The following is a 15,768-nucleotide window of genomic DNA, read 5'->3' as shown; positions in this document are numbered from 1 at the left end:
GGATGTGAGGTCACTGGCACGGGTCCGCAGAAAGGAGGGGAACTGGGTCTTGTCACTGAGGCTGGGTAGTGTGGATGCATAGCTGACCTGTGGGGAGGTCCAGGGCACAGAAGAAAAGACCAGGACTCAGAAATAGACTGGTCATAGTTTGAGAAATAAGGACACAGCAATGACAGTGAGAAAAGGCCAGTGCCCTGGGTGGCCTGGACTTTCCTCCTGCCTTGTTCCTGTAAGAACCACATCTCATGCACAGACACCATCATCTCTCAAGAAACACAGGGACAGTCATTTGGCCACATTGTATTCTTTTTTTTTTTTCTTCCCGGTACCAGGAATCGAACTCATGACCTCCCGCTTGCCAGGCAGGTGCTGTGCCGCTGAGCTAAATCCGCAGCCCCCACATTGTATTCTTTTGCCTCAGATTTGCAGCCTTTTCCACAGGAACCAGCCTCCTGTGGAGAAACAAGCTAATAACTGGTGCGTTTCATTTCAGCGGCAGGTCATTACTGTTGACCCATCCATCGCATATTGTTTTCATCTCCTTCAGCAGATCTGAGTGTGGCCTTGGTGTTCATTCCCCAAAATCTCCCACAAAAACTTGAAAGAGTAAGAGTAACATGGCATTTTATTGAAGGAAGAATGGAGCAGTAAGGGGCAGCAACTCAGCTTCTGAAGGACATAGTCTGGAAAATTGTAGCATGGAGAGGAATTGACATGAGTGGTGGTTACCCACAAATCAGGATGAAACTGACAGAAGAAAAAATAGGATTAAGTAATACAGAAGAAGTAGATCACACCACGAGGAGAGACGATGCAGCACTGCTAACAGGTGCAAGCCACCATTTGGTAGACAAAGTGAAACTAACAACATTTTTGCTCATAGAGAACCAGAGAACTGCATTGGGTTGGAAAAAATTCATCAGCAGTTGGAACCAACAAGGAATATACAGGCTATTGTTTCCAGAGTGGCATTTCACAGCCAACAGTTGGTCAGTGACCTCAGTACAGCCCCTGCAGCCACAATCATAGAGCAAGAGCTGGTGGGGACACCATTGTAGGGCAGGGTTAAGTGTTTGAAGCTGGGCCACAGAGGAAGCCCCCTTGGCCCCAAACCATACTGCACACTGCCAATTTTCCATAGTGAATGAGGGAGGACACCCACAGGAAACGGCCCACAGTTGGAGAGCAGACTAGGGAAAGGCCCGTTGAGAGGCACAGGCTGGTAATCATGGATCTGGTTCCTGCAGTCAGAGGCCAGGTTCAGCCTGAGTTACACAGGACTGGAAGCTCACGTTGGTGTTATGCTATCACTGTATGCAGATCACTACTTCCTGCACCGTTCTGGGGATGGATTGCCACCTTAGCTAGCATGAACAGATTCAACAAGGATATGAAATTCTCAAAAAGATGTCAGACAGAAGTACCTGAAATAAAATAAAACTGTAGAATTCATACATTGCAGAAATGACTACTGTGAAGACAGTGTTTGATACTGAGGACGAAATAGTAAACTGTGATAAAGAGCTCAAAGAAGGCAAGAAGAAAATAAGACAACAAGAAAAGACTATCCAGCAGCTATTAGATGACAAGAAAACCAGTATAAGGGTAATCATAGAGAAAATTAGAAGATAGCACAGACGGATTCACTAACATGTTTACATAAACCACAGAAGAATATTTCCTAACTATAAAAATGTATAAAATACAAATAAGCAGCATTTATAGAATACCAGACAAATATAATGAAAAAAAGAAACTCACCAGGGCATATTCTTATTAAATTACCAGATACCCAGCAAAAAACTGCACAAGACTTAGCCAGATAAAAACAAAAAGGAAAGGTTTGTTCTTAAATTGTTTGATCTATTTTTCATGCCTCTATCTTGTAATCTGAGCAACTACTTTGAAGATAACAATATACAATGTATTAATCATTGTTACTCTCCTACTATCTTGTTTTCAAATTTCATATCATTGTTTTTATTTTTTGCTTCTCTTTAAAATAAAAAACAACCAAGCAAAACCCAAAAATTCCCATAGAAAGTTCAGCCAATTAGAATCACAGATTGCTTCTCAATGCAAACCCTAGAGGTAGGAAGACCTTGGAGCAAAGTATTTCAAGTCCTAACAGCAAAAAACTGCCAACCCAGATTAACTTATACAACAAAGGCATTGTTCCAAGTATATAGAGAAAGAAAGTATTTCCACAAAAAAGATAAGATCAGAAGATACATGAGTATTAAATGCTCTCTAGAGAAAACACTTGTGGTGGATTGACAACTGATGGTTAACTTGCAATACCCAGCTGAACTGACTCAGCATGGTGCTGGGTGTGAAAGGCCCACCTGAAGATTGTTGCCAGCAACCTAAAAAGAGAACTGGAGATGATGAGTTTGGGCTGTTGGATCTCCTGGAGAAGCTTGTCATGCTGGCTTTTCTGATATGAACCCCACTGTTCTCATCCTCAGAGGAGCTCAGGACCTTGTCACTGAGGATGGCTGCGGTTCACTTTGGGCGAGCTCTGGTCCTTTTCAGCATTGCTTCCTGGCTCTGGAGGGTAAGTGGTGAGCTGTTGATTCTCTTGAAGAAGCTTGTTATGCTCGCTTTCCTGATATGAACTCATCACCAGAGGAGCCCTGGACACCCTGTTGCTGAGGATCGCAGCAATTTACTTTGGGAAAGCTCTGGTCCTTATTTTTAGTGTCATTTCCTGGTTCCAGTGCAGATTCTTCAGTCTGCTGGCACAGATCCTGCATCCCGCTGGCACAGACTTTCTAGCTTCCACCACTGACCTTTAGGCCTTCCCAGCTCAGATTCTTTTTTTTTTTTTTTTTTTCCCAGCTCAGATTCTTGATTCTCAGATTCTGACTTGCAGCAAGACATTGCCATTGGATCTAGGCCCTCAGCTGGATTCTCAGGGTCTCTAGTGTGTGGACAGATTGCTTGCACTCTTACATTTGACTTGGGGTGAATATTATAAAATAACCCTCTAAATTATGTGTCCTGTATTAAATTGTTTCCCTTGTAAGCCTTGACTATCACAACACTTATGTATATTGTTTTTTTTTTTTTTTTTTTTTTTTTTTTTTTTTTTTCTCCGGTACCGGGAACCGAACTCACGACCTTGCGCTTGCCAGGCAGGCGCTTTTGCCGCTGAGCTAAATCCCCAGCCCCCACTTATGTATATTCTTGACAGAAATAGTGAATGAGATACAGCTAAAAACACAGAGGAAACCAGTGAGGTCAATAGGTAAACAGCAACAAAAAATATCTGGGAAGGAAAAACACGGATTCACCAGCAGACAAAGAAGACCATGACAGTAAATAACCAACACATCTCAGTAATATCTCTCAATGTTAATGGCCTCAACTCTCCAATTAAAAGACACAGACTGCCCAGCTGGATTTAAAAAACAGAATCCAACATTCTGTTGCATTTAAGAAACTCATCTAATCCAAAAAGTTATTCATAGACTAAAAATTAAAGGATGGAAAACAACCTCTAATACACCAGGACCCCAAAATTGCATGGGTGGTAATATCAGACATGGTAAACTTCAAGCTAAAAGTGATTAGAAGAGACAAGGTCACTACATGCTAGTTAGGGGAACAATCCAACAAGAAGAGAGAACATTGATAAACATATATGCTCCAAATACTGGAGAACCTATCTTCATAAAACAAAAACAAGATCAAATAAACACTAACATAATCATAGTGGGAGGTTTTTAACTCCCTAGTTTTACAAGGAGGTTAACTAAACAAAAAACTAATAGAGCAATTTTAGAGCTGAACCACACCTTTGAACATATGGGCTTAATTGATATATACAGAGTACTCTACCCATCTACCACAGACTATACATTCTTTTCATCAGCACATGGTATTTTTATAAAATATATCACGTAATAGTCCACAAAACCTGCTTAAGTAAATTTAAGTATATATGCTATCATGCATACTATCAGGACACTGTGCAATGAAGATAGGAAAAGATGACAGAAGTAATGTCAGGAAAAGACAAAAGTTCTTAGAAAATTGACACTATACTCTTAAACAACCAGTGGGTCACAGAAGAAATAAAGGAAGAAATGTAAAAGGTTCTGAAAGTTGATGATAGTACAATTCAGTGAAACTTCTGGGACACTATGAAATCACTTCTAAGAAGAAAATTCATCTCAATCAGTGTTTACATTAGGGAAGTACAGCGGGTTTAAATAGACAGCCTTATGACAAATCTTAAGGTAGTTGAGAAACAACAAGCAAAAAAGTGAAATTGAGGGAAATTATAAAGATGAGAGCAAAACAATGTAATTAATGTAACAATAACAGACACACCTTTGTTTAGTGTATTCCTTCACCATTATTATAATGAAAATTTAAAAATTAAATTTATCAAACAGGAAGCATATATATGATTTTACACTCTACCTGTTTCATTAGGGTACACACCTCAAATAGAGGCTAATATTAAAGATAAAAGGCTTGTGCCAAGTGCTACTGAAGTCTGTCATTTTATTGAAGCTATTCATTATTCTGCCTTTTATTTCTGACCTAGCCTTGCTTAACAAGTTTATAAAATGAAACATAACCATCAATAACTTGGTAATGTCCTTATACACTTTCCCAGACTATCAAAGGATGAGAGTTTCATCAAACAACAAAACCCAACATTCTCCGTCTCTTTAATCAGTCAGGCTGAGACTTTGTATCCCTGGGTAGGCAAGATCAGTGCACCTCTTTAGACTGAAGCAGTTATAAGTAAATGGACCCTTTGTCCTTCTGCACCCTTAACAGTGAAAGAGAAGTCTGAGGGGAGGAAAGTGGCTTAGGATATAAGAAATGAAATAGGGAAGAAGGAGACAAGGAGAATCATAACTAAAAATTTTACTTTGAGGAACACTGAAACTTCTGGGACACAATTGTAATTACCCAACGTGATCCATAGCAGCATTCCATTTGTTATATCTGGGATCCTTTTCTGCCAGACTCACCACACCCAAATCACAGGAAAAGTATGTCAATGAATTGGCTTAATTGAGAAAATAAAGACCAGGAACCTGATCCTCAGTTAAAGAAACACAGTGAAAGAATGTAAGGAATGTTTATATTCCAATGGAATCTGTAAAAAATGTGGGCCTTGTAAATAGACTTGTAAATAGGCTGGTATGCATCTGGAATGCGGGCCAATTTTCCTTGTGTTTCCTCCCCCTCAAGAGAAACATAAATGTAGCCATCTCTAGAAAATAATGCTCTCTCCTGCGGGCCTGAACTGTATTTCTTTGTGTGTACATTTTCATTTCTGCCTAATACAACCTCTCCTGTACCTTTTCCAGGAGCAATTAGTCCTGGAAATTCTCTTTCAAGAATGGGAGGCAGTGAAGCTGCAAATGTATTCTACACATGGGGTAGTTAAGTTTCTTCTCTCAGCTCTGAGAACCTCCTCAAACCCAGTCCGGGGATAGTGGCATGATCTCCCTGCCTGAATTCAAGCCCCAGCTCCAGTGCCAGCTCCTCCCAGCTGAGTGAGTTGGGACCGTTACTGATTTTGACCTGAACTTGTCTGCTTATCCAGATGGTGGGATCCGAGCTCACCCATAACAAGGTTCTGTAGGGAAGAGCAGAGTTGGGAGTGGAATGTGACAGCAGAGATTTGCACACAGCAAAGCAGCTCAGTGTCGCCATCCTCTCGACCTCTCTGCTATCCTGGCTGGTTGTAAAGGGGCACAACTGAGGACTCACCTGGGGAAACTTGTAGAGCCCCAGGAGCCTGGCCATGGCCACAGACAGGGCTGAGCGCGTGTCCCCCACCAGGGCGGCCTGGGGTGGACCGAGGTGGCACGCATAGTTGGGGACGGGGTCCTCCTGCCCCGTGAGGAAGGCCATGGTCTCGTGCAGGGCCCCGTGCACAGAGTCCCCGGAGTTGCGAATGGAGAAGCCGAGTGTCAGGTTGGGCAGCAGGTGGGTGCTCCTGTTGATCTCCTCCACAGCAAAGACGAAGCTCTGGGCCACCCGGTAGCCCCAGCTGGACATGCTGAGGAGAGAAGCCCAAAGTCACAGTGGGCAGAGGGAAGACGGGGCAGGCAGGCAGTCAGTGATGCCTGTGTGCGTGGCACACACAGTACATGTGAGAACATGCATTCCCATAGAGCTTGTGCACAGAAATGCACACAGCATCATTCAGAACAGAAAAAGGGGGCCGAGGTTGGAGTGTGGTAGGGCATACCTGTAATCCCAGCACTCTGAGAGGCTGAGGCAGGAGGTTTGGAAGATCAAGCCCAATGTAGGCAATTTAGCAAGGCCCTGTCTTGAGAAGGAAAAGGAGAAAGAAAAGGAAAGGAGGAGGAGGAGGAGGAGGAGCAGCAGCAGCAGCAGAAGAAGGACAACAACAGCAGCAACAACAAAAACAAAATGAGCCATGGATATTTCAGAGCATGAATGACCTGTTTTCAATCCCCAATACAGAGAAAACAAAAAACAAACCATAAAGTTGGCAGAGGACAGGAGATACTGGTCATAGGGACAGTCAGTTGGACAAGAGGAAAGAGTGCCAAGTCTAGTGACCAAGCATGGTAACTAAAGATCACCGTAATGAACATGTATTTCAAAGTTACAAAGAGAGTAGACTTTAAATACTGGCATCCACAAAAAACAAGGTACACATGTGACATGGTGGATGCATTGACCACCCTGATTTAACCCTTCTATGGTGTATACACACATCAACATGTCTCTGTACTTTCCTATGCCCAGACATAGGAACAATTGTTATTCATCAAATTTCAAACAACATAATAGTGAGGGTCACAGAGGAACAGTGGAAGACATTAGCATTTCTGGAGCGCTGCATTGGGAACTGAAGGACAGAAACAGGCGAAGGGAGAGCAGCCAGAGGAACCTGAGTCCCACTCATGGAGAGAGGCATTAAGCTTACTCAGTCAGTGGGAGAAACGTGCGTCTCACCTGGCCCTGTTCACAACACAGGAGCAGGAGACACAGGAACACTTGCCCAGCCCGAAGCCCAGGGGCTCAGGCACACAACATGGTCCTGGTTGCACAGGAGCCAGGCCAGAAAGGGACGCACAGAAAGGGTCCCGAGCACCGGGAGGGATGGAGGACCAGGATTCGGGGGTCGGTCCCACCACAGCGTTGGGGACCCAGGGACAAGGCTCACCTTGAGGATGGTAGCCCCGCAGGCAGCACCGTGAAGTCCAGGGAGACTACATTGTAGAAATGAAGGATGGAGAAGCTGCCACCCAGCACCACATCCCCTGGACGCTCAAAGCGAGGGCTGCTGCCAGGCAGCCGCCAGCCCATAGGCCCAGGAGCCGCCGGGAAGGTACCTGCCAGCGCGGCCAGCAGGACGCACAGCCTCATGCCTGCGCTGGCCGTGACCAAGGAACTTCCGGCCCGCACGGCTGTGACCAGGCCACCTCAGGCCTACACGGAAAGGGGCCGGCTCTTATCTGGATGGCCCTTACCTGGGGCCACGAAATCCCAGGGCCATTACAAGTTCTCTGCCCGGCTGGGCCCACCCAACACCCCTGCAAGGTCAGAGCTCTGGGCACCGTGTGAACACCTTGGGGAGCTGGGGCGCCCCTGCTGCACCAAGCACCTGATGGCAGCCGTATTTGTCCCCCAGGCAGCCGCACAGTGAGGCAGGAGAGCAGGTGTCCCCAGAACTGCAGGTGGCCTGGGCCTCAGGAGGGTCCCCGCAGAGACATGGCAGAGATGCAGGGCTCTGGGTCAGGAGGTCTGATCCCGGGAGAGGCTGGGTGTGAGGACCAGGGAGAGAGCAGGAAGGTCAGGCTCCCAGCCCAGGAGACAGGACAGCAGCTCTGAGCAGAAAGGAAGATGCACGATGTCATCTCCATCACGCAGTTCTGCCCGGTCACGCCATGCTGTGCAGTCACCTGTGCACCAACGCTTTGAACCGTAACTGCCGAGAGCTTTGGAGAGCTCAGCAGCACTTGGGCCTCCACAGCTGGGGACACGGTGACATCCTTCTCCCGACCACAGCAATCTCCCAGCACTCTGGGGTCAAGGGGGAAAGGGCTCCAAGTGAGAACCAGCACCCCCAGGAAACAGACTTCCGCTCTGGGCTGAGCTCAGAAGCCCTGCCACCTGGGCTGGACGCAGGCAGACCTGAGCAGTCGGGTGGCCCCTGTGCAGCCCCACGGGCCTCGGGACCAGGCTTGCACAGAGGTCATAACCCAAACCCACTCCCGTATGTTCACAAAGGGACCCCACTTCTTCCTTCTGGCTCCTGGCCACCGTAGCCATTTTGCCTTGAGCTGACTTAATTTTAAATGGGATTTTGAATTAGATTTAATTTTGAATGAAGATTTCTGCTTTTTACTAAAAGATTTGAAGCCTCCACCAAGTTCAAGGCCAAATGGAGGGTGAATGCCCTGGGAGGTGACGGCTGTCCCTCCTGAGTGCAGCACAGGGGAAGTTAAGAGTTCTGTCTCAAGGACACTTCCTGATGAGCTGGAGTTATACAAGCACGATGAGCCACATCTGCCCCGAGGGCCAGGCCAATTCCAACTCCCAGGAACAGGATGCAAGGGACCCTTGGTGGCAGGGCCTGACTCACAGCAAGGAGGATCACATCCCTGGGCACTGCCTTCATCCCCCTTGGCCTCTGCACGCAGTCCTCCCAGGCCAGCGGCCCGCAGGTGACAGAGGCGCACCCGGCCCCCAGCGGAGGCGGCCTCCTCTCCTCCCGGGACTCTATCTCCAGGCCACAGTGGTTTCTCCCAGGTGCTGCACTGCTCCCTGGTGTTGTTGCTCATGGAGGCTCCTGAGGGCCTTGACTGCTGACCTGCTCTCCCTGTGACCAGGACGCCTGGACAGACACACGGCACTCAGCACACAGATGTCCCCAGCTTGGTACGCTGGGTCAGAGGCAGCGGGGCTCACTCCTCCCCAGCGCTCAGCCCCTGGCTCCCTGCTGCCCACAGCAGCCCCACCCAGCTCTGTTCCAGGGTGTGCCCTCTCCCTGAATCCTCTTCTCCCACGACCTCTGAGTCTGCTTTCAAATGTAGAACTTCTTCAGTGGAGTCTCTAATACACTATTAGTCTTTGAAAGATTTGGAGCCAGGTGAGGTGGTCATATGTCTAATTTCAGAACTCTTGGAAGCTGAGGCAGGACAGCCAAAATATGGAGTCTAGCCTGGGTAACTTAGCGACTTCGTGAGATACTGTCACAAATGAAACATGAAGAAAGCTGAAGATGTAGTGAGATGGTTCATTGTGATATGTCAGTGTAAAGGGATTAGGAACCTCCTAAGGGTTGACTAGAGCAGTTCTGGGTGTGTCTGTGGCTCGTTCTTCTGTAGGAAGACTCACCACAAGTGTGGCTGCCACCACCCTATAGGCTTGTAACCGATGGAATAAAAAGCAAAAGAAGATATTTATACACAACAAAGTACTGCTATGCCATACGGAAGGATAAACTTGAATCTTTTGTAGGAAAATGCATCATTAGCCCTTAAGGTTAAGTGAAGTAAATCAGACACACAAGCTTAAATGGCACATTGTTTCTCTTACAAGAGAAATAGAGTATATTAGAAGTTCAAAATAAAAGAGGCAGTAGGAAAAAAGAAACAGAAAAGCTAAGTGTAGAGTTGCCTCTACCTGAGAAAATAGTAAATAAAAATCAATGTCATATCCCTGTAGGGACTGAAGAGATTTTTGCCATCACCAAGAGCTTGAAAGATGCCAGCACATCCCCACTTAACTCTCCCATTTGGCCTAGGTGGAAGAGAGATGCACCTTGGAGAATGATGCTGGATTACCATTAGCTTAATCAAGTAGTGGGTCCAATTGCTGATGTAGTTTCCTTCTCTGAGGGGATTCGCACATCTCCTGGTATGTGGTATGCATCTATTGACTTACAAAATGCATTTTTTCATATCTATCTAAAGTCCTATCAGGAGCAATTTAATTTGCAGCTGGCAAAGCCAGCAACACACATTTACTTTCCTATCTCAGGGGCATATTAACTCTCCATCCCTTTGTCATAACTTAGGTTGCAGAGTTCTTAATCATCTTTCTCTTCTACAAGGAATCATGTTGGTCCATTACATTGATAATATTATGTTGATTGGAACAAGAGGGCCAAGAGCTAGCAACCACTTGGGACGTATAGTATGTGCTATATTGTTCATAGCTTCCTTCATTCAGCAAAATGTTTTTAAGGTTCATCCATGTTGTAGCATGCATTAGTCCTTCATTTCTTTATTTCTTCTTGCCAAAGATCATTTCATTATGAATAGCGCATATTTGTTTATCCATTCATGAACTGATGGACATTTAAATGCTTTCTACATTTTAACTTGCAAATAATGTTTCTCTGAACATTCACATGTGTTATTGGATACATACTTCTCTTGAGTACCTAAGAATAGAACTGCTGGTCACATGTTAGAGCTGTGTTTAATCTTCTGAGAAATGGCCTGTCCATTATCTACCCCACGGGAGTACAGGAAGGTTTTAGTTTTCCACACCCTCACCCACTTTTGCCTTGAAGTCACCATTATTACCATGGTTACTAGTACCTCTTTTCTCTAATGTTTCGGCATGTGTAAATGCTCATCAACACAAAGAGAGCAGCCAGAGAGCACAGGCGTCCACTCCTGTGGTCCACCATCCTCAGGATCTTGCTCTAGAAGCCTCACTCACTTCTCAGTTTTTAGTCCAAACAAAAACCATGAGCTTAGTCCTGGGCCCCTGCTGCTGTGTCCATGGACTGGCTCAAGGGTGCTGTGCTCGGAACCTGGGGGTACACATGTTTCTGGGAGAAACTGGAGCACACTGAGCATGGTGACCTATCCTCTGCCTGGACAGGGGTGTTCTGCTCAGGTTTCAGCAGGATGAGTAGCACCTGGGGAGGAAGATGCCACCCAGCAGTCCTGCAGTGGAGGCCAGGATGGAGAAGACTTCCACAGCTACTGTGACCTTGCCCCATGCAGTGCACAGGGGCAGGATGGCTGTCCAGATGCTGCAGAACAGCAGCATGCTAAGTGAGGAAGTTGGTCTCATTGAAGGCATCTTCCCGGCCCTGTGCCAGGAAGGTCACAGAGAAGGTTCCTCTAGCCAAGAGACCAGGTATTCTCGCTTGCAGGAGAAAGCAACTCTAGAGCCCTCTGACACTGCTGATAGGTGGAGAGTTGAAGATGAGCTGTGCCTGCAGGACTCTGTAGAAGACTCTGTCATTCTTGGACCATTTCCATTGTAAGTGTGCTTAATCATTTAGGCGAAAGATTCTGAGTCCAAGAATTTCAGGTCCTTGCATTCAGCAATTTAACCGTATACAGCCCATTAATCCTTAATAGTAGTCAGTTACCAGTGTAGCTGGAAATTGTCAGAAGGTGTTAGCAATTTGAATTTCCTTTGTAGCTAGCATATTTCTATGGCATTGTTTTATATCTCTTACACTTCTCTGGTGCATGTTTAAGACCAAGTTAAACTGAGACATGTATTAATTAAAATTATTTTTTGCTATCTATTATGGTCAGTTAAATTCCCTCAGGGTTTACCTTGGAACCATGCACAGCACCTGTTATTTCTTCTGTTATTGTTAGATGTCTGGATGAGTCACAGCCATTGCTTGACCAAGTTGCTTTCTATGAAAGGTTGGGAGAATTTTCTCTCCTGGTGACTCTCCTCAGGCACACTATATATCATAGATTTTCCTCTGTGGTCCAACAGTCTTCTTGGTCAGGTGTTTGTATAACTCACCAGAGTTTTAGGGTGTGACCAAAATGGTTTCCTCATTTCTGGGATCCTCATTGACCTCAGAGGGCTAGGGCCAAAATATTGGTTGTCTTCTAGCCCATCTGTATTTCTAGTTTTTGGTCTCCAAACCTGAGCTGTTGAACATCCAGAAGAGAATGACGTTACATTTTAAAAATTTTATTGTAGGGTCTGGGGATTTAGCTCAGCGGCACAGCGGCTACCTGGCAAGTGCAAAGTCATGAGTTTGATTCCTGGTACTGGAAAAAAAACAAAAATAAAATTTATTTTAAAGAGAAAAGAACAAAAACAAACAAACACAAAGACATAAAACAACACAAAACCAATAAAAATGATACAGAATTTCAAACAAGGTAATTGGAAATTAACAATGATTGTTGTATTACATATTGTTATCTTCAAATTGCTTCCTCGAATAAACAAATATAGGCTTGTAGGATTGACCAAACAAACATTAACTGTTCCTTTCAATAAAGCAATAGAAATTAGTAGTACAATGATCTTAGCTATTTTGTGTGTGTGTGTGTGTGCATATGTATATATATCCTTCTTTCTTTCTTTTCTCCTTTCCCTCATCCCAGTTCTTTCCTTTTTAGCAGTTTCTTTCCCTTCCATGATATCTATTGTACCTTTCAGATTTATTTATTCTTTCAGGTTCTTACATTTTATTTCGTATTTTAGAAGTAAAAGAATGAAAACATATTAAGAAACAGACACCAATTTACAAAGTAGCACAAGAATAGTACAAGCCATACTGAATTACAGACAAGGTGACAGGGAATTAATAATGGTTGTTGTAAAACCTTATGTTTAATTCTTTTTTTGTTTTTGGAACCGGGAATTCATTGTCTCATTTATTTAAGCCTTCACCGTCCACTCATTTGGGAGATTGCAGGCCTGATCAGCTCACAATAACTAAGGGTTATTTATTTTGTTTTTTTTTTTTTTTTTTTTTTTTTTTTTTTTTTTTTTTTGGTTTTTTCTCTGGTACCGGGAACCGAACTCACGACCTTGCGCTTGCCAGGCAGGCGCTTTTGCCGCTGAGCTAAATCCCCAGCCCAACTAAGGGTTATTTAATCTGATAGAATGGGACCTCTAATTCTAGTTTACTGAGGAATCTCCAAACTGATTTCCACAGTGGTTGCACCAGTCTAGTCTCCCACCAAGAGTGGAGAAAGGTTCCTTTTCCCCCACATTCCCTCCAGCATTTGTTATTGGTTGATTTCTTGATGATAGCCATTCTTTCTGGGGTGAGATGGAATCTTAGTATTGTTTTAATTTGCATTTCTCAAGTGACTAATGATGTTGAACATTTTTTCATGTATTTATTTGTCATCTGTATTTCTTTATTTGAGAAGTGGATATTCATCTCAGATGCCCATTTTTGGATTGGGTCTTTGAATTTGGGGGGCTTGATTTTTAAAAAAATTCTTTATATGTTCTAGATAGAAGTCCTTTGTCCAAGGGATAATTGACTAAACTTTTTTCCCAACTCTGAGTTTTCTTTTTACTCCATTGGTGATTTCTTTTGATGTGCAAAAAGTTTGCAATAAGATGAGATCCCAGCTGTTGATTCTGTGAAGTATTTCCTGTTCAGTTTCGTTTATATTCACGAGCTCTCTGTTTACCCATCTGCCTTCAAGATTTTTACCTACTTTTTATTCCAGTAGACTTAGTACTTCTGTTTTAATATTTAGATCTTTAATTCATTTTGACTTTAGTTTGGTGCATGGTGATAGACATGGGTCTGGTTTTAGTCTTTAGCATGTGGAGAGCCAGTTTTTCCAGCACCATTTATTAAAGAGGCTATCTTTCTTCCAGTGAACATGTTTGGCCCCTTTGTCAAAGATAAGGTGGCTGAGTGTGTTTGGGGCTATGGCTGCATCGTCCAGTGTGTTCCCTTGACTGTCAGGTCTATTTTTATGGCAATACCATGCTGATTTTATCACAGTAGCTTTGTGGTATAATTTCAAGTCAGGGATTGTGATGCCTCCTGCTATGCCTTTGTTGCCCAGGATTGCTTTTGCTATTAATTCTGAGTCTCTTCTGGTTCCAGATGAATTCTAAGAATATTTTCTCTAGATCTGTGAGGTATATTAATGGTATTTTGCATTGGATCTGTATAACAACTTTGGGAGTATGGCCATTTTCACAATGTTGGTTCTTCCTATGCATGAGCAAGGAATATCTTTCCATTTTGTGAAATCCTCTTTGATCACTTTTTCTTAGAGTATTGTAATTTTCACTGTGTAGATCTTTTACTTCTTTTTTTAGATTGATGCCTAAGTATTTCAATTTTTTGGATGCTATGGTGAAAGGTATGGCTTCCTTAGTTTCTCTCTCAGTGCGTTTGTTGTTTGTGTATAGGAATGCTATTGATTTTTGAGTGTTGACTTTGTATCCAGCTATGCTACTGAATTTGTTGATTAATTCGAGGAGTCAGTTGCTGGAGTTTTTGGGTCCTCCATGTAGAGTATCATGTCATCTGAGAATAATGATAATTTCACTTCTTCCTTTCCTATCCTTATTCTTTTTATTTCTCTCTGTTGTCTAATTGCTCTGGCTAATGTTTCCAGTACTATGTTGAATAGGATTGGTGACAATGGATATCCTTGTCTTATTCCTGATTTTAAAGTGAAAGCTTTCATTTTTTGTCCATTTAGTATGATGTTGGCTGTTGGTTTATCAGAGACAGCTTTCATCAGATTGAGATAAACACCATGTGTTCCTATTTTCTGTATGGTTTTTTATCAAGAATGAGTGTTGGACTTTGTCAAAAACTTTTTTTGCATCTATTGAGATGATCATGTGGTTTTATTCTTTGGCTCTGTTGATATGATGTATTACATTTATTGATTTGCATATATTGAACCATCCCTGCATTCCTGGGATGAATCCCACTTGGTCATGGTGTATAATTTTCTTGATGATTTGCAGCTTGCTGTTTCCTAGTATTTTACTGAGTATTTGTGCATATCTGTTCATTAGGGAGATTGGCCTGTAGTTCTGTCTTTTGGTTGGGTCTTTCTCTAGTTTGGGTATCAGTATAATACTTGCCTCCAGAAATGAATTAGGGAGAATTGCTTCCCTTTCAATTTCATTGAAGAGTTTGAGGGTTATTGGCATTAAATGTTCTCTAAATTTCTTGTAGAATTCAGCTATGAATCCATCAGGACCTGGCTTTTCTTTTTAAGTTTTTAATCACATTTTTGATTTTATTAATTGATATTGCTTTATTCAGAATTTTCATATCTTCTTGATTTAGCTTTGGTAATTCATAGATATCTAGGAATCTGTCCATTTTTTCTGTGTTTTCTATCCAATGAGACTAAAGAGTTTTGAAGTAGATATTGATAATGTTCTGAATTTCTACATGATCTGTTGTGATTTTACCCATTGCATTCTTTATTGCATGAATTTGAATGTTTTCTTTCTTTTTTTTGATAAGGTTGGCTAGGAGTTTATCAATTTTATTTATTCTTTCAAAGAACCAACTCCTTGATTCATTAATTCTTTGCACTGTTTTCTTCATCTCAGTTGTATTAATCTGCGCCCTGATCTTTATAGTTTTCTCCCTTCTTTGGGCTTTGGATTTAGCTTGCTCTTCTTTTTCTAGAAGTTTGAGGTGCAGCATTATCCTATTTATTTGTTCTCATTCTGTTTTTCTGATGTGTTAGTTCATCACTATAAATTTCTCTCTGAGGACTGCTTTCATTGCATCCCACAGATTCTGGAAGGTTGTACTTACATTTTCATTGGATTGTAGATATCATTTTATTTCTTCTTTAATTTCATCTGTGACCCATTGTTTGTTCTGGAGGCTGTTATTTAATTTCCATTTGTTTCTGGAGGTTTTGTGGTTCATTTTGTCATTAATTTCCAATTTCATTGCACCATGATCAGATAATATGCGTGGTATAATTTCCATTCCTTTGCATTTACTTAAGCATGTTCTCTGGGCTAGTATGCAGTCTATTTTAGGTTTTTTTTTTTTTTTTTTTTGGTTTT

At 42.9% G+C, this 15,768-nt stretch overlaps 1 protein-coding gene across 1 annotated transcript in view; it reads right to left on the bottom strand.

Annotated features, from left to right (window-relative positions):
• Window positions 1–6,031, bottom strand: part of LOC102028147 (vomeronasal type-2 receptor 116-like) — a 12,689-nt gene extending 6,658 nt beyond the window's left edge. Inside the window, exon 1 of the mRNA XM_013509871.1 lies at window positions 5,743–6,031. Within this exon, the coding sequence (XP_013365325.1) occupies window positions 5,743–5,886 (144 nt within the window). The 5' untranslated portion in view covers window positions 5,887–6,031. The remainder of the gene's footprint in view (window positions 1–5,742) is intronic.
• Window positions 6,032–15,768: the final 9,737 nt, after the last annotated feature.

The sequence above is a fragment of the Chinchilla lanigera genome, unplaced genomic scaffold, assembly GCF_000276665.1.
Source record: "Chinchilla lanigera isolate Chin_1 unplaced genomic scaffold, ChiLan1.0 scaffold00183, whole genome shotgun sequence".
NCBI classification, from domain to species: Eukaryota; Metazoa; Chordata; class Mammalia; order Rodentia; family Chinchillidae; genus Chinchilla; species Chinchilla lanigera.
Note: the sequence above shows the minus strand (reverse complement) of the source record. Positions and strands in the feature narration are given on the sequence as shown.